Genomic DNA, 19,658 nt, shown 5'->3' with positions numbered 1-19,658 from the left:
ACCTCCGACTCCGATGCGCCCTCCGTCACTTCTAAGCGCCAAGAGCGCAAGAAGTATAGTAAGATCCCCCTACGCTACCCTCGCATTTCCAAACATACACCTTTACTTTCCGTCCCACTAGGCAAACCACCAACTTTTGATGGTGAAGATTACGCTAGGTGGAGCGATTTAATGCGATTTCATCTAATCTCGCTCCACAAAAGCATATGGGATGTTGTTGAGTTTGGTGCGCAGGTACCATCCGTAGGGGATGAGAACTATGATGAGGATGAGGTAGCCCAAATCGAGCACTTCAACTCACAAGCCACAACAATTCTCCTCGCCTCACTAAGTAAAGAGGAATATAACAAAGTACAAGGGTTGAAGAACGCCAAGGAGGTTTGGGATGTACTCAAAACCGCGCACGAGGGAGACGAGCTCACCAAGATCACCAAGCGGGAAACGATCGAGGGGGAGCTCGGTCGGTTCCGGCTTCACAAAGGGGAGGAGCCACAACACATGTACAACCGGCTCAAGACTTTGGTAAACCAAGTGCGCAACCTCGGGAGCAAGAAGTGGGACGACCACGAAGTGGTAAATGTTATTTTAAGATCTCTCATTTTTCTAAATCCCACCCAAGTTCAATTGATTCGTGGTAATCCTAGATATACTAAAATGACCCCCGAGGAAGTTATCGGGCATTTTGTAAGTTTTGAGTGCATGATAGAAGGCTCGAGGAAAATCAACGAGCTTGGCGACCCATCCGAAGCTCAACCCGTTGCATTCAAGGCGACGGAAGAAAAGAAGGAGGAGTCTACACCAAGTCGACAACCAATAGACGCCTCCAAGCTTGACAATGAGGAGATGGCGCTCGTCATCAAGAGCTTCCGCCAAATCCTCAAACAAAGGAGGGGGAAAGACTACAAGTCCCGCTCCAAGAAGGTTTGCTACAAATGTGGTAAGCCCGGTCATTTTATTGCTAAATGTCCTATGTCTAGTGACAGTGACCGAGGTGACGACAAGAAGGGGAGAAGAAAGGAGAAGAAGAGGTACTACAGGAAGAAGGGCGGCGATGCCCATGTTTGTCGCGAGTGGGACTCCGACGAGAGCTCAAGCGACTCCTCCGACGACGAGGACGCCGCCAACATCGCCGTCACCAAGGGACTTCTCTTCCCCAACGTCGGCCACAAGTGCCTCATGGCAAAGGACGGCAAAAAGAAGAAGGTTAAATCCAACTCCTCCACTAAATATGAATCGTCTAGTGATGATAATGCTAGTGATGAGGAGGATAATTTGCGTTCCCTTTTTGCCAACCTTAACATAGCTCAAAAGGAAAAATTGAATGAATTGGTTAGTGCTATTCATGAAAAGGATGACCTTTTGGATTCCCAAGAGGATTGTCTAATTAAAGAAAACAAAAAACATGTTAAGGTTAAAAAGGCTTATGCTCTTGAAATTGAGAAATGTGAAAAATTATCTAGTGAGCTAAGCACTTGTCGTGAGATGATTGACAACCTTAGAAATGAAAATGCTATCTTAAATGCTAAGGTTGATTCACATGTTTGTAATGTTTCAATTCCCAATCTTAGAGATGATAATGTTGACTTGCTTGCTAAGATTGATGAATTGAATGCATCTCTTGCTAGCCTTAGATTAGAGAATGAAAATTTAATTGCTAAGGCTAAAGATTTTGATGTTTGCAATGCTACTATTTCCGACCTTAGAACTAAAAATGACATATTACAAGCTAAGGTTGTAGAATTAAAATCTTGCAAACCCTCTACATCTATTGTTGAGCATATATCTATTTGTACTAGATGTAGAAATGTTGATATTGATGCTACCCATGATCATATGGCTTTAATTAAACAACAAAATGATCATATAGCAAAACTAGATGCTAAAATTGCCGAGCACAACCTAGAGAATGAGAAATTTAAATTTGCTCGTAGCATGCTTTATAATGGGAGACGCCCTGGCATTAAGGATGGCATTGGCTTCCAAAGAGGAGACAATATCAAACTTAATGCCCCTCCTAAGAACTTGTCTAACTTTGTTAAGGGCAAGGCTCCCATGCCTCAGGATAACGAGGGCTACATTTTGTACCCTGCCGGTTATCCCGAGAGCAAAATTAGGAGAATTCATTCTAGGAAGTCTCACTCTGGCCCTAATCATGCATATATGTATAAGGGTGAGACATCTAGTTCTAGGCAACCAACCCATGCTAAGTTGCCTAAGAAGAAAATTCCTAATGCATCAAATGATCATGCCATTTCATTTAAAACTTTTGATGCATCTTATGTGCTTACTAGCAAATCCGGCAAGGTAGTTGCCAAATATGTTGGGGGCAAGCACAAGGGGTCAAGGACTTGTGTTTGGGTACCCAAAGTTCTTGTGTCTAATGCCAAAGGACCCAAAACCATTTGGGTACCTAAAGTCAAGAACTAAAATTGTTTTGTAGGTTTATGCATCCGGAGGCTCAAGTTGGATACTCGACAGCGGGTGCACAAACCACATGACCGGGGAGAAAAGGATGTTCTCCTCATATGAGAAAACCAAAGATCCCCAACGAGCTATCACATTCGGGGATGGAAATCAAGGTTTGGTCAAAGGACTTGGTAAAATTGCTATATCTCCTGACCATTCTATTTCCAATGTTTTTCTTGTTGATTCTTTAGATTACAACTTGCTTTCTGTTTCCCAATTATGTCAAATGGGCTACAACTGTCTTTTTACTGATGTAGGTGTCACTGTCTTTAGAAGAAGTGATGATTCAATAGCATTTAAGGGTGTGTTAGAGGGTCAGCTATACTTAGTAGATTTTGATAGAGCTGAGCTCGACACATGCTTAATTGCTAAGACTAACATGGGTTGGCTCTGGCACCGCCGACTAGCCCATGTTGGGATGAAGAATCTTCATAAGCTTCTAAAGGGAGAGCACATTTTAGGATTAACAAATGTTCATTTTGAGAAAGACAGGATTTGTAGCGCATGCCAGGCGGGGAAGCAAGTTGGAGTCCATCATCCACACAAGAACATCATGACGACCGACAGGCCGCTTGAGCTACTCCACATGGATCTATTCGGCCCGATTGCCTACGTAAGCATCGGCGGGAGTAAGTATTGTCTTGTAATAGTGGATGATTATTCTCGCTTCACTTGGGTATTCTTTTTGCAGGAAAAATCTCAAACCCAAGAGACCTTAAAGGGATTCTTGAGACGGGCTCAAAATGAGTTCGGCTTAAGGATCAAGAAAATAAGAAGCGACAATGGGACGGAGTTCAAGAACTCTCAAATTGAAGGCTTCCTTGAGGAAGAGGGTATCAAGCATGAGTTCTCTTCTCCCTACACACCTCAACAAAATGGTGTAGTGGAGAGGAAGAATCGAACTCTATTGGACATGGCAAGAACCATGCTTGATGAGTACAAGACACCGGACCGGTTTTGGGCCGAAGCGGTCAACACCGCCTGCTACGCCATCAACCGGTTATATCTTCACCGAATCCTCAAGAAGACATCCTATGAACTCCTAACCGGTAAAAAGCCCAACATTTCATATTTTAGAGTTTTTGGTAGCAAATGCTTTATTCTTGTTAAAAGAGGTAGAAAATCTAAATTTGCTCCTAAAACTGTAGAAGGCTTTTTACTTGGTTATGACTCAAACACAAGGGCATATAGGGTCTTTAACAAGTCCACTGGACTAGTTGAAGTCTCATGTGACGTTGTGTTTGATGAAACTAACGGCTCTCAAGTAGAGCAAGTTGATCTTGATGAGATAGGTAATGAAGAGGCTCCATGCATCGCGCTAAGGAACATGTCCATTGGGGATGTGTGTCCTAAGGAATCCAAAGAGCCTCCAAATGCACAAGATCAACCATCCTCCTCCATGCAAGCATCTCCACCAACTCAAAATGAGGATGAGGCTCAAGATGATGAAGGGCAAAATCAAGAAGATGAGCCACCTCAAGATGATGGCAATGATCAAGGGGGAGATGCAAATGATCAAGAAAAGGAGGATGAGGAAGAACCAAGACCGCCACACCCAAGAGTCCACCAAGCAATCCAACAAGATCACCCCGTCGACACCATCCTCGGCGATATTCATAAGGGGGTAACCACTCGATCTCGCGTTGCACATTTTTGTGAACATTACTCTTTTGTTTCCTCTATTGAGCCACACAGGGTGGAGGAAGCACTTCAAGATTCGGATTGGGTGGTGGCGATGCAAGAAGAGCTCAACAATTTCACGAGGAATGAGGTATGGCATTTGGTTCCACGTCCTAACCAAAATGTTGTAGGAACCAAATGGGTCTTCCGCAACAAGCAAGATGAGCATGGTGTGGTGACAAGGAACAAAGCTCGACTCGTGGCCAAAGGGTATTCACAAGTCGAAGGTTTGGATTTCGGTGAAACCTATGCACCCGTAGCTAGGCTTGAGTCAATTCGCATATTATTGGCCTATGCTACTTACCATGGCTTTAAGCTCTATCAAATGGACGTGAAAAGTGCCTTCCTCAACGGACCGATCAAGGAAGAGGTCTATGTTGAGCAACCTCCCGGCTTTGAAGACAGTGAGTATCCTAACCATGTTTATAGGCTCTCTAAGGCGCTTTATGGGCTCAAGCAAGCCCCAAGAGCATGGTATGAATGCCTAAGAGATTTCCTTATTGCTAATGGCTTCAAAGTCGGCAAGGCCGATCCTACACTCTTTACTAAAACTCTTGAAAATGACTTGTTTGTATGCCAAATTTATGTTGATGATATTATATTTGGGTCTACTAACGAGTCTACATGTGAAGAGTTTAGTAGGATCATGACACAGAAATTCGAGATGTCGATGATGGGGGAGTTGAAGTATTTTCTAGGATTCCAAGTCAAGCAACTCCAAGAGGGCACCTTCATTAGCCAAACGAAGTACACTCAAGACATTCTAACCAAGTTTGGGATGAAGGATGCCAAACCCATCAAGACACCCATGGGAACCAATGGGCATCTCGACCTCGACACGGGAGTCATAGGTATATTGAAAGGGAATTGGAGTCTTCAGCGAAGAAAAAGGCTTCCACTCCGTAACTCATACTTCGCCATCACTCCGAGCAACTCTCTATTCTTTGGGGGAGAAATGAGCATCAAAGAAAAGGACTTCATCCTTGGGGGAGAGAGTAAAAGCTCAAAAGCAAAAGGACCGGACTTCGTCTTTGGTATAATCTTAACTCATTTACTTATGACCAAAGAGGAAGATAGTACTTAAAGGGCTCTAATGATTCCGTTTTTGGCGATTCATGCCAAAAAGGGGGAGAAATGAGCCCAAAGCAAAAGGATCGCACCACCACCAATTTCAAAAACTTAGTGCTTTCCAAAAAGTATTTATCATTTAGTATCCTATTGTGTTCAAAAGGGGGAGAAAGTAGTATTTCAAAAATGGTATATCAAAACCCTCTTGAACACTAAGAGGTGGATCTCTTTTAGGGGGAGTTTTGTTAAGTCAAAAGAAAAGCATTTGAAACAGGGGGAGAAAATTTCAAATCTTGAAAATGCTTTACAAACTCTTATTCATTTACCTTTGACTATTTGCAAAAGATCTTTGAAATGGACTCACAAAAAGAATTTGCAAAAACAAATCTCGTGGTGCAAACGTGGTCCAAAATGTTATATAAGAAAGAAAACATTCCATGCATATCTTGTAAGTAGTTATATTGGCTCAATTCCAAGCAACCTTTACACTTACATTATGCAAACTAGTTCAATTATGCACTTCTATATTTGCTTTGGTTTGTGTTGGCATCAATCACCAAAAAGGGGGAGATTGAAAGGGAATTAGGCTTACACCTAGTTCCTAAATAATTTTGGTGATTGAATTGCCCAACACAAATCTTTGGACTAACTAGTTTGCCCAAGTGTATAGATTATACAGGTGTAAAAGGTTCACACTCAGCCAATAAAAAGACCAAGTTTTGGATTCAATAAAGGAGCAAAGGGGGAACCGAGGGCACCCCTGGTCTGGCGCACCGGACTGTCCGGTGTGCCACCGGACAGTGAACAGTACCTGTCCGGTGCACCAGGGGACTCAGACTCAAACTCTTCACTCTCGGGATTTCTCGGAAGCCGGCGCGCTATAATTCACCGGACTGTCCGGTGTGCACCGGACATGTCCGGTGCTCCAAGGAAGCGCGGTCTCCGGAACTCGCCAGCCTCGGGTTCGCGTGGCAGCCGCTCCGCTAAAATTCACCGGACTGTCCGGTGTGCACCGGACTGTCCGGTGTGCACCGGACTGTCCGGTGTACCAGCGGAGCAACGGCTCTTTTCGGCGCCAACGGCTCCCTGCGGTGCATTTAATGCGCGCGCAGCACGCGCAGACGTCAGACTTGCCCATGCCGGTGCACCGGACATCAAACAGTACATGTCCGGTGTGCACCGGACACCCAGGAGGGCCCACAAGTCAGAAGCTCCAACGGTCAGAATCCAACGGCAGTGATGACGTGGCAGGAGCACCGGACTGTCCGGTGTGCACCGGACTGTCCGGTGCGCCATCGAGCAGACGCCTCCAGCCAACGGTCAAGTTTGGTGGTTGGGGCTATAAATACCCCAACCACCCCACCATTCATTGCATCCAAGTTTTCCACTTCTCAACTACTACAAGAGCTCTAGCATTCAATTCTAGACACACTAAAGAGATCAAATCCTCTCCAATTCCACACAAAGCCCTAGTGACTAGTGGGAGTGATTTGCCGTGTTCATTTGAGCTCTTGCGCTTGGATTGCTTCTTTTCTTTCTCACTTGTTCTTGAGATCACAACTCCATTGTAATCAAGGCAAGAGGCACCAATTGTGTGGTGGCCCTTGCGGGGAAGTTTTGTTCCCGGCTTTGATTTGAGAAGAGAAGCTCACTCGGTCCGAGGGACCGTTTGAGAGAGGGAAGGGTTGAAAGAGACCCGGCCTTTGTGGCCTCCTCAACGGGGAGTAGGTTTGCAAGAACCGAACCTCGGTAAAACAAATCTCCGTGTCTCACTTGCTTATTCGCTTGGGATTTGTTTTGCGCCCTTTCTCGCGGACTCGTTTATATTTCTAACGCTAACCCGACTTGTAGTTGTGTTTATATTTGTAAATTTCAGTTTCGCCCTATTCACCCCCCTCTAGGCGACTATCAGTAAGCCGCAAGGCCGACCGAGCCGAGGGATTCCCACGCCTCTGGGATACGGATACCTCACTCGTCCCTTCCGCGAAAAGCAGCTCTCGCTCACACAAACATCCCTGTTACCGACAGAGTCCAGATGCTCGAAACAAGAGGAAAAAAGACGCAGCTTCGCAAGCGCGGCGAGGGTGTGTCCTTCTGGCCTCGGCGGCCGCAGAAAGCACACGCTACAAGATGATCTGATCCTGCAGGCTCGGGTCTTCACGCTGAAGGGAGCCGTAGCACCCTCGGCATTCGGTGACGTCTTCAGCAAAGCCCGACCCAGCCTCGGGCGGCGTTGCGGTCCAAGGACTCCTCCGGGAATCCGGCCCGAGCAGGCGGCTCAGCCGGTTACCCCTGGGGCCTCGGTCAACCGGCTTCCAAGGGCGCCAGCCCGACCCGAGGCCTCAACCGATCGACTTCGGCGTCGGCTCCGTCGACGGACAACACGGCTAGGCCCCGGCCGACCAGGTTCCCATTTTCGAGCCAACTCCGCCTCTGTTCATACTGATATCGCTACCCCTGGCCTCGGTCCACCGAAGGGCGGTCGAGGGGTCTCGTCAACTAAGCTAGAGGAGCCCCAGACAACAAGGCCGAACGGGCCGAGGGATTCCTACGCCTCCGGGATACGGATACCTCACCCGTCACCTTGACATGGGGCAACTCATGCTTGGTAAAGCGGTTCAGATAGTCAACAGGCGAGACTTAATGCTCGAAAATGAGGAAAAAACACGGCTCCGTGCCAAAATTACATACACGTTCAGGCCCCGACAGCCACAATGAACGAAGAACACTGGCATTCGAAGTGCCACTACAAACGGAACTCCGGTTCCCCCTCCGCAGGTACGAACAACCCCACTCCAAGGGGGAAGGCCTGCGGAGCAACGGAAGGCCGACGAACGGCGCGCCGTCACCTGCTCCAGCAGCGGCGACGACGACGACTTCTGCTCCGGGGGGCCGAACAGCGGCAACGCTGACCTCAGGGTGGATGCCGCTGCCAGGAAGCCCCCGCCCATGCCAAAACTCGTGAGGCAAGGACGGGCAGAAGGCCGTAGAAGTTGGAGGTCAGCCCGTGGCCGGTCCCGGCCGCCGCGCCGGCGGAAGAACCTCTTCCAGCTGCCGTGGCAGACGCCGGCGCCGCAAGTGGCCCCGAAGCCACTCGCGGCTGAAGACCAGGCACGCTGCAGCTGCCGGACGCCACGGGCAATGCCCGCTTCTCCCCCCATCACTGAGTGAAGGAGCGGGCCACCGCCCACGCAGGGGCCGACCCCATCTCGGCGCACTCCCCTCCCCAGCCCTGGTGATGAAAATCCTCGAGGCTGAGGGAGGGGAAGAGGCCGCAGCCCGGCTCGCTTTCCCCCACCATCAAGTCGGAGGTCGCCATCTCAGGTGACCGCCGGCGGAGGGAAGCAGCCGGGCAGCATGATGAAAATCCTTGAAGCCGAACGATGGCTGAAAGGTACCAACTCCCATGGAGTTGCGTTCCTCCAACGAGGAGGCGGAAAGGCGGCGGATACCCCCCATTCGGGGGCTTGGAAAAGGGGAAGACACGACGCTTAAGGGAGAAAGAAGACATGGTTGCCTTACGAAAGGAGTCTCCCTCCTTTTAAAGGCAACTCTCCCTACGTGCACCCCCAGACGCCGCGGGCTGAGTCTTCTCCAACACGCTCCAAGGCCCTCCCCTGCGACTCGGGGGCTGGGTCCCGCATGTCATGCGAGCCGGCTCAGGGCAGAAGAAGCCGAACCGCCGCGCGTGGTGCGCACGACCGTCCGGCGGTTACAGGCGACCCCCCATTTTCGCCCGGACCGACGGGCAGAAGGGGCGGGCAGCCATGCAGGCGGCATGCAAACGCGCCAGATGGACGCGCTTCTCCGACTTCTGACACGCCAGCTTGGGAACCCAGGCCCACGCGTCGAGCAACCGGTGCGTCAGTTGCTGCATGCAAGCAACCGCACCGCCACTTGTGCCACCATCACGCCTCTTCGGTTGCGGAGCCTATGCCGCGACTCGAGGCGACCCAACAGCGCCAGCCTGGCGCGTCGGTCAAAGCGACCGAAAGTGGGCCGGCAGTAATAGCGGTGGCAGGCGGACGGGCGCAGCGGTCACGTCGTCAGCCAGGCTCACGTCCCATCTTGAGACAGCAAGAGAGCCTCCTCTCACGGCGTGGAGACGGTGCACCCGTGACCCGTTCCTCGAACGGATTGCAACGGCCGCCTCGCCAACCACTCGCCCCGTCGCATTAACTCTGCGGCGGGACACGCGGCGCCTCTGGCAGGAGGAGCGCGCGACGCTTCACCTTCGCCGAAATAACCGCGTCAGAAAAGGTACGCCACGTCGTCCGATTTCGTATCCTTTTCCGTTTTCCTCTTTCTCTATCTCTTGCAACAGGGACCGGGAAAGGGGATACCCCGAAAGGGATCCTTCTCCACGAAGGAGCCGGGCTCCGAGCCCCCCATTACTGATCAGGGGTTCGAAGGCTGGCCCTCCGAAGGGTTCAACAGTCGCCTCAGATCGCGTGGGCCCGACACCCACTACTGGTCAGGGGTTCGAAGGCCAGCCCCCCGAAGGGCTCCATGGTCGCCTCAGGCTACTCGGGCTCCGCGCCCATTACTGATCAGGGGTTCGAAGGCTGGCCCCCGAAGGGTTCACAGTCGCCTCAGACACCGAGCGAGGGATGACCAGGGGTACGTTCGATACATAACCAAGGCTCGGGCTGCGCTCCCGAGGTACCCTAGGACATTTCCGAGACCAGCGGGAACGATCTTGTAACGGAATCCCATCGGAGGGAGGCATCGAGCCCTCGGACCCCGTCGCCAGGGGACCGGGTCCGGCAAATCACCCGCAGGTACTTTTGGGCGTGCCTCTGGGCCCCTAGCCGACCCCCAACGAACGGGGCACGGACGTCCACTCGGATTACCCGCTTGCAGCTCACCGGAGACACCATGTTCGGTGCCCATCGAGGGTAACATGGCGCACTCCCCCCTCCTCCTTGCGGAAAGGCGACGTAGGGGCGTATGTAAAAAGTCGAGTCTGTCCCTGATCGTCCTCTCGCCCTGTGCAGAGGCTCGGGGGCTGCTCTCGCAAAAACCGGCTCCGGCCAAATCGTTGACAGCGTCAACATACCAGCCCGAGAGCTTGGGCCCCGACCGTGCACCCAGGCTACGGCCAGTTCGCATGAGGGAACGACCAGACCAGCCGAAGCGTTAAGCGAAGTATTAAGACCTCGAAGGAGTGTAACCACTCCTCCGAGGCCTCGGGGGCTACACCCGGCGGGTGCGCTCGCGCGCACCCACCGGAACGAAATGCAACCGAGAAAGGCTGGTCCCCTTGCAAAAAAGTGCGACGAAAGCCTCCAAGCGAGTGCTAACACTCCCTTCGAGGCTCGGGGGCTACTGTCGGGGACCATAATTAGGGGTACCCTCAAGACGCCTAATTCTCAGCTGGTAACCCCCATCAGCATAAAGCTGCAAAGGCCTGATGGGTACGATTAAGTCAGGGATCAGTCCACACGAGTGACTCGATCACGCTTCACCCGAGCCTAGCCTCGGCCAAAGGCAGCCGACCTCGAGAGACTTCCGTCTCGCCCGAGGCCCCCTTTTTATGGCGGACACATCACCGGCTTGCCCGAGGCCTTGGCTTCGCTCAGAAGCAACCTTGACTAAATCGCCGCACCGACTGACCAAATTGCAGGGGCATTTAACGCAAAGGTGGCCTGACACCTCTATCCTGACACGCGCCCCCGGCAGAGCCGAAGTGACCGCCGTCACTCCACTGCTCCACTGGCCAGTCTGACAGAAGGACTGCGCCACCTGCGCCACTCCGACTGCAGTGCCACTCAACAGAGTGAGTCTGACAGGCAGTCAGGCCTTGCCAAAGGCGCCACGGCGAACTCCGCTCCGCCCGACCCCAGGGCTCGGACTCGGGCTAAGACCCGGAAGACGGCGAACTCCGCTCCGCCCGACCCCAGGGCTCGGACTCGGGCTAAGACCCGGAAGACGGCGAACTCCGCTCCGCCCGACCCCAGGGCTCGGACTCGGGCTAAGACCCGGAAGACGGCGAACTCCGCTCCGCCCGACCCCAGGGCTCGGACTCGGGCTAAGACCCGGAAGACGGCGAACTCCGCTCCGCCCGACCCCAGGGCTCGGACTCAGGCTAGCACCCGGAAGACGACGTAACTCCGCTTCGCCCGACCCCAGGGCTCGGACTCCGCCCTGGCCTCGGCCGAACGACTTCCGCCTCGCCCGACCCCTTGGCTCGGGCTCGGCCACGGCAACAAAAGGCAAACTCAACCTCGGCTTCGGAGGAACCCCCACGTCGCCCTGCCTAGGGCATAGACCGCCACGTCAACAGGAGGCGCCATCATCATCCTACCCCGAATCGACTCGGGTCACGGAGAACAAGACCGGCGTCTCATCCGGCCAGCTCCGCCGGAGGGGCAATGATGGCGCTCCGCAAGCTCTGTGACGACGGATCGCTTGCAACATGTGCAAACATTTGGTCATCTCCATGGAAACATTGTTAAACATCTCCACTCTCTCTGTCGAGGAGGTCACGAGACATCTGCTGGCGTTGGAGGACGCCTCCGACCTGATCCTAGCTCAGAGCGAAGGAAGGCTCTACTTAACTGAAGAGTAGTGGCCGGAGAGATACAAGCTAAAGGAGGGCAACAATGGCCGCACCGACGCCGACTAGTGTGGGCGTGACAGGCACCGAGGTCTAAAAGAAAGGGATCACATTGGAGAGAATGAGAAGGGACGAGAAGGTCCTAGGTTAGCTTCCAGCTGGAACGACGATGGCTGTTAGAACTGAAATCAGCAGGTGCGTCAAGGTCATCACGCACATGTGGCCCAAAACAACGAACTTGCTCTCCTCCATGTCTAAACCGACAAAGTCTTCCTCACTCTGTAAAGTCAGAGGTACTCGTAATAAAACATCAATCACTCAGCACCAGCAGTTTTCTCATCCTCATCCTACATTTCAAACTCCACTACGTAAACATTGCAGTCTAGAGTGCAAACCATTGTTTTGCACGGTCATATGCATGTTAGAATTAGGCCCACTAGAGTGTGGTCACATTCAACAAGGAAGCCAAAATGATGTGTAGACATGGCATGTGGCTTTAGTCTCATATTGTTCATCTAAGTAGGAGAGAATCAACTTATATGTGGAAGTACTCCATACTCTTCACATGAGACAAATAAAGGGCTGCGGAAGCTGCCACACACGTGCTCGCTCGCTCGCGTTTCATGTTTTCCTGTTATTTATCGCATGACTTGTGACGATGCGCGATCGCGTCGTGACGTGTTCTAAACGGCAGTTTAGTTTTTGTTTTTTTGTTTGTTTGGTTATCGAATACCACACCTATACTGCCACGTCAACCAGGAGTAATGGTCGCTCACGTTACATGTGAGATCTTTGAGCGGTTACACGTAGAGATATTTCAGGGGGCGGTTTCTAGAATTTAGCAGATCGAACCGTTATCTAGTCAAGGCTGATCCTCTATTTAATGACGACGTCCACTGGACCAGGGCGTACGGAAAATAGAACTGCCTCGTCTTCTCGATCTCAATTCTCTGCGCCATTGCTTCTGTGCCATGTCGTCCCTTTGTCTATCGTGCAACAGATCAAGGGAGAACGGTGTCTCCGAACCACTGCCGACGTTTTGGCGACCTGCACAGGTGCCGATGAATCAGGTTTCTGGGAAGTGCTTCGCGCACGTCCGCTCGGGTTCCTCACCAACACTCGTGGAAATCACTGTATTTTCAGTTTATTGCGATGACGGTCTTATGGTTAGATCCGGTGTCAGTTCTTCTGTTATGCGTTAATCTTGTTGAGTTAGTTCAGATCTATTCTGTTCTAATGTCATAGCTACTATCTGCAAGTAGTTCTGGATTTTACGTTTATGTTGCATTATCAAATTAATCTTAGTCCCTATTAATTTTCTAACAATGCATGATTTGCTGGCCAAAGCATTCATGATAGGAGTGCATGCATGCTCTCTAAAACCCAAATGCCAAATGGTCCATTCAATCCACTCCAAAACACACACACGACACACAAAAAATCCACCAGCACGCGCTACACTGCGTGATCTACTAGATTCTTCCTTCAATCTTCGACTAGGAGGGGCTGCTTCTTGTCGTCCCACTTGTCCAGCCTCGCCTTGGCGTTCTCCACCTGCAGTTGAGTCACAAGCCCAACAGGATACAACAATCATATATCATTTCAGGTCTCCTTGCTGTGACCAGCATGTGCATGGATGGCAAGCAATATGGCAGTGCATTGAAGTGAGTGAGCAGTTAGGGACCATCAATCACCTCCTTGTTCCAGTCGGTTCTGACGGTGACCCAGAGCAGGATGAGCGTCTGCGTCAAGGTTCCCCCGATGACCATGCCGCTCCAAACGCCCTGCACGCACGCGCAGTTCACGATTAATGTCACGTGGTCTGGTTGCATTGGGCTCTGTAGTATTCATGAATCACATGGGTATCTGCGGCCCGTGCTGTGGCTGGCGAGCGACGCATGTGCGTACCTTGGCGCCGAGGTCGAGGTAGAAGCCGAGGAAGACGCCGAGCGGCACGCCGACGACGTAGTAGCAACCCACGTTCACGTACGCCACAAACGCCTGCCACCCGCAGCCCACGGCGACGCCTGTCGTCCATAGCATAGCATAGCATTGCAAAATGTGTAAACAAAGCAAAGCATGCATGAAGACAAGAGGTCGATGACTGGCGGGCAGAGGAGACGTGGCACGATGGCTCACCGGAGAGGACTGGCTGTATGCCGTTGAGGACGAGCGTGGCGGCGAGGAGCGGGCAGAGGTCGGACACGGCGCGCGCCACGGCCTCGCCGCCAGTGAAGAAGTAGCTCAGCTGGTCGCGGAGGCACAGCACGACGACGGCACACACCGTCGCCGCGATGAACGACAGCGACGTCACCATGAACACCGAGAACGCCGCCGCCCTCGGGTTGCCTGCGCCGAGCTCGTTCCCGACCCGCACGCTCGCCGCGGCGTTGAACCCGACGGAGATCATGAACACCCATGCGTTCACGTTCATGCTGCGGGCGAAAGACGGAACAGAGACCGATGATGAAATTAAAAGCTAGTAGCGCTGGTGAACAACACACACAAAGAGAGACGCAGACGCTCCTACCATATGGAGAGGGAGTCGAGGGAGAGCTCCGGGTTCTTGAGCAGGCCGGCGATGAGCACGATGATCTGGAAGTACCAAGTCTCCAAGCACAGCATGACGGCGGACGCTGCCGAGAGCTTGAAGAAGGTGCCGAGGCCCGAGAAGGCCTGCGTGGTGAATCCCGTCCAGGTGTCCCTGCACCGGGCGCTGGTGACGATGTACCCGAACTGGGCCGCGACGATGACCCACCAGCTGAAGCTGAGCACGAGCGAGCCCCCCAGCAGGCCCAGGCCCAGCCTGTAGACGGCGACCCAGCTGAGCCCCAGGTGCAGCGCCAGCGTGGCCACGGAGATGTAAGCGCTGGGCGCCACGATGCTCTGCGCCTGCAGGAACTTCTGGATGGGGAAGTTGGCCGCGTACGCGAAGATCTGCGGGATGAGCCCGTAGACGAAGACGGCGGCGGCCCTGGAGATGCGCTCCGACTCGCCGAGGAGGACCAGGATGCGCTCCGAGAAGGCGTAGACGACGGTCAGCGGCACGGCGGTGGCCATGAGCAGCACCGTCGAGCGCTGCAGGTACACCCCCAGCATGCGGTGCTTGTGCGCGCCGTACGCCTGCCCGCACAGCGTCTCCACCGCGCTGCCCATGCCCAGCTGCACCCATCCGGCCGAGGCCGACCATCAGAGATGGACCTCCAAAAAAAAAAACCGACTTGCGTTTGCCAAGTGCGAGGGCCACGTGAGTACGTTTCACACGTGGACGCTCAGGCTCACAGCATTATCGCTGTATGAATAGTATCTGAAGTTCTGGACTTCTGGACAAGTGTCCTATGCGTGCCCCTGCAGGCTGCAGGGCAGTACAAAAAAAAGATAGGCCACGAGGAGTATAGTAGGAGCAGGCAAGCAAGTCGCATCCATGCCGCCAAAACGACCGACCTACCTATCTCTTGTCCATTCATTCATAAGAGAAAGTTTAATAATATAAGTATATAACCCATGTCAGGGATTTATGATATTGTTATGTCAAATAGAGTCAACTAAAAGTCTATTTGCATAATAATTCTCTTATAAGACAATATGTACATTTAATATTGGTCTACCTCTCTTTCACACACACACAGATTGAGAGTCCATATGCAGATCGCTGGCTGGCTACCTGGCTTACAGTGAGCAGCCCGTGTTTTCTCTCTCCACTTCGATCTATTTCTTTCACATTACCATAAATTCGAATGTGACATCTATTGCAGCCCATCTACGTCAGCTTATTGTACTTTCTCTAATAGACCATCTCAGGCTCCCAGCAATTAATTGATCTATAATTAGTTAGCTCTTTTTTTAATATTAATATACTATAGTTTATCTTTCTCATAAAGTTTTTATTAGTGGCTATAAACTTATAGCCCTCTTTTTTTTTGCACCTCAGCTCTCAGCATACAATCCATCTGCATTAGTGTGGTATACAGTGCAAAACCATGTTTTAAGTGACCACGTGGGTGAACTTCCGGACCCTGTCTTAATATCTTGACTGATGGAGTTGAATGTGTGTCGGGCGAACATTTGTTTAGGGTAAACGGCACGTGGTTGCTGAGGCTCAGCCTTTACTGTATTTGAACGAACAAGTGTACTCTCTGCGTACCAAATTATTTAAGTGCACATCTCGCACACCACAAGACGCCAACCAGTTTTAAGTATGATCAAATATCGATGCTTATACAGTAGCATCAAATAAAATTAATAGACTAATCACGATATATGTTTTCATACTAATATATTTAGTGCTAGTTTGGGAATCACAATTTTTTAAGATATTTATATTTTTCTAAAGAAATTTAGTTCATTTTTTAGATAAATAGAAATCTCTTATAAAAATAAAGTTCCCAAGCTAACCATTATAGAAATGTTTATCTTAGACCGAAGAAACAGTATTTCTATGCGGCTATACCTGCAGGCTGCAGCTGCATGTACAAGTGTGCATCCATGTCGGCCAGCCTGCCAACCTTACTATACTAGGGTCTAGGAGCACTAGACTTATTCTTAAAACAAGCCTCTACCTTACATTTTTCAAAATAATCCTCTATCATATTTTTAAAAAAAAATCAAAGGAACTCAACTTTAGCTAACTGAACAACTTTGTGTAAAAAATATATGATATGATTAAGCTAACAATATTATTTTACATTGTAAAGTATCAATACCTTTTAATCTATATTTAGTATAAAGTTTAGATTTTTTAGGTCCTCGAGATACGAAATGAATGCTTTTTTTTTTGGCTCGGAGGGAGTATTTTAATTTGTAACGCTCGCTCGCCTCGGTGGAAGCAGCGCCGCACAGCCGCACACGGCACAGGTGACAATCATGCATGTCGATCTGCGCCTCAAAATGACCAAAGTACCCTCAGGTACATTGAACCTTAAACTATACTGTAATCTTTTCTTGATGAATGGGTATTATTAAATTAGCGTAGTACGTAGTACGATCTTTTTATGATGAGCCTAGTAACACTAATCATGTGCTGGCAATGTATAAGAACAAATCATTTAACCGCTTCCTATCATGCACATTTATCACACCGTATCATGTTTGAGATGAAAACAGCAGAACTTATGAATAATCACGAACACAAAGAAAAAAAATCATTTGCTCTGAACTAGCAAGTAGGCGAATGGACCATGTGAGCTAAATGAAACAGAGGACACGCACCATGAGGCCGTAGGCCAAGGGCTGGATGCCGGTGTTGCCGAGCGAGGAGGCGGCGAGCTCGAGGTTGCCGAGCTGGCCGCAGAAGATCTGCGTGGACATGGACATGACGAAGTTGATCATGTAGACGGCCACCGCCGGCAGCGCCACCCGCAGCAGCAGCGGCAGCTCCAGGCGGGCGCCTTCCCAGGCCCGCCAAGCCCACGGCTTGGACGCGTCGGCCAGGATCGCCTCCAGCTCCCGGCTGCCCTCACCGTGCTGAGCCGGCGCCGGCCCCGGCCCCTCCTTGCTCGAGGCGGCGGACGGCTGCAGCAGCGGCGCCGTCGTCGTTGAGTCCATGGCGCGCGAGCGGTCGTCGACCAGGGCACTCACGCACGAGCTCACGTCGATGTGCCGATGTGGTCTTGGTGGTATGTGATGACTGATGATGAGACGGTGGCGCTCGGCGCGGGTGGACTATTTATCTCGTCCTGCGAGGCTGCGACTGCAAGCCCAGCAAGCGAGCGAGCGAGCCGAGACCGCGGTTTGGTAGGTGGAGGCGCATGCAGTGAATGGTTTCATGGGTTGGGGTTGTGCCCGTCTGCCCGACCCGGCCTGCACTGGAAGACCGCGATGAGTGGCTTCATGGTCCGGTGCTGTCACTGTCTCAGCACGTGGGCGGTGGACCTGCTGGTCGCTGCACTCGGCCAGCATGCATGGTGACGCGGCCAGAGAGGTTTGGATCTAGTCCTAAAAATTTAGTCGGATCATTTGGACGTTTGGATACCAAAAAGAAACTAATGATACAAGGCTACAAGCTATGATAATTGGCGAGATGGACACAATAGTTTTAATTAACTAATATTTACCTATATGACGCGATAGTAAATCTGTTAATGATAGTAACTCTGTTCTTAAATATATGACGACATTGACTTTTTTAAAACTTTGACTACTCGTCTTATTTAACAAAAATTGTGAAATATTATCTATTTTGTTATAATTTGTTTTATCAATTAAGATAGTTTGAGCGTGACTTGAAATTTTAGATTTTCGAATAATACGATTGGTTAAAGTTTTTTAAAAAGTCAATGACGTCATATATTTAAAACGGATGGGTATATTAGTTTGGAATTTATAGACCAAGCCTCATTTATGTCACAACAAATTCAGAATAATCTCAAAGGCACACTCTTCATAGTGGTATGGTGGAAAAAATTAGCAGATAGTAGAGATAGAGGAGAACCAACTTAAATAACTTGCTTCTTACCACCTTTTGTAAATACCGTTTGGAATGGTGGATAATTTAGCAGATAGTCGCACGGACGTGCGCACGTAGTTTATGCATTTTTGCATGAATATCCACATGACTTGTCGTGTGTTGACTAGTGATTTTCCTGTCTATATTTATTTTGCCAGCTTTCAGTTAACTTTTTGACCGTATCTTGCGCCTTAAATTCAGAACCGAATCAATTAGATCATGATTCATGAAGATCGTTGCCGGGTCAATTTACTTCCTTCCAGCGGCAGGTTATCTTAAGCTCACTTACCTGTAAATAATTAGGGGCACATCCAGGGGCGAAACCAGCTCGAAATGTACCCTGGTGCCCAACTTAAGGAAATAAATAATTCAATAAATTTATTTGGTGAATTTGAATCCAACTAGTAGCATCTCTCGTTTTTACCTTGTTGCCCGTGCAACAGGGAACATGAACGTGGTGTCGCCCCTAGGTACATCCTCCTCCAAAACATAAGAGAGAAAAAAATAATCTACTAAGTTTTGGCGATAGAGCTATCGGTTCCTCAGTGCTAAGTGCCATCATGCTCCTTCCATCCTTGACACCGGCATGATTACGGTGTACAGAGAAAGCAGTGTCTCTGAAAGCTCTACTAAAGAACTTGCACGGGTTAGGATAAATCAGGTTTTTGAAAGTTATCACGTGACTACTCATCGAGTTGATATGCACTGCAACGTTCTGCGGTTTTCATCAAGCCTTCGACTTGATCTTATCACTATCTATGCTGAAGTGATCTTCACGGTAAGAAACGATAAGTTTTCCTCTAGTGTTTGATGTGGATTTAATCTGCTATATAGACACGATGCTTTTCACCATATATCGTCTATCTCTGATTCATTTACTAGTTATTTTAGGAATTAACTTAATCATTAAAGTGCATAATTCTCAAATAATTAATTAGGTTTGATGATTGTATATATGAAATAGTTATGGATTATGCAAATTATTTATAACTAACTCATCTTTAGTCCTACAAATTAGCATCAAACGATGTGATTCGGACTAAGCTTTAGTCTGAAGATCCAAATACCAATAAAACCTCCACATTAATCCCTCCACCTCAAATTATGAGATACTCTACCCCTTTTTCAAAATCAAAACATCTTAAATTTGATCAAAATTATACAATAAAAATAACACTTATGACTAACTATCTTTATATTCTTCAATAGTTATATTTTATAGTATATTTATTTGATATCATATTTTTATTGCTTTGATCAAACTTTAAATGCTTTACTTTTAAAAATTGAATAACTCATTATTTAAAATTGTGAGAGTACCGACTTACACGTCTGTTTGATGGAAAGCGGGGCAAAGACATCCATATAGCCTACTTTTTCCACTATTTCCTTAATCCATGGTCGAGCACTTCGTGAGTGGAGTCCAGATCCTACGGTATT

At 49.8% G+C, this 19,658-nt stretch overlaps 1 protein-coding gene across 1 annotated transcript; it reads right to left on the bottom strand.

Moving 5' to 3' along the window:
• Positions 1-13,106: 13,106 nt before the first annotated feature.
• Positions 13,107-17,510, bottom strand: LOC100281401 (transparent testa 12 protein). Its single transcript, NM_001154319.1, has 6 exons — positions 16,982-17,510; positions 14,304-14,935; positions 13,913-14,208; positions 13,682-13,800; positions 13,468-13,557; positions 13,107-13,327 (listed from the first exon to the last, which is right to left on the bottom strand). Exons 1-6 carry the CDS (start codon positions 17,315-17,317, stop codon positions 13,259-13,261), a joined length of 1,542 nt encoding a protein of 513 aa, NP_001147791.1. The 5' UTR covers positions 17,318-17,510; the 3' UTR covers positions 13,107-13,258.
• Between the last annotated feature and the right edge of the window lie 2,148 nt (positions 17,511-19,658).

This window comes from Zea mays, chromosome 7 (assembly GCF_902167145.1).
Source record: "Zea mays cultivar B73 chromosome 7, Zm-B73-REFERENCE-NAM-5.0, whole genome shotgun sequence".
NCBI classification, from domain to species: Eukaryota; Viridiplantae; Streptophyta; class Magnoliopsida; order Poales; family Poaceae; genus Zea; species Zea mays.
This window is presented reverse-complemented; position numbering and strand designations above follow the sequence as displayed.

Bases quoted from the DNA above. Each gene is read 5' to 3' on its own strand.
- LOC100281401 (NM_001154319.1), bottom strand. From the start codon at position 17,317: ATGGACTCAACGACGACGGCGCCGCTGCTGCAGCCGTCCGCCGCCTCG. The intron at 14,936-16,981 runs GTGCGTGTCCTC...GGATGGGTGCAG, and splicing joins CCTTGGCCTACGGCCTCATG to CTGGGCATGGGCAGCGCGGT. The intron at 14,209-14,303 runs GTAGGAGCGTCT...TTTCGCCCGCAG, and splicing joins CTCGACTCCCTCTCCATATG to CATGAACGTGAACGCATGGG.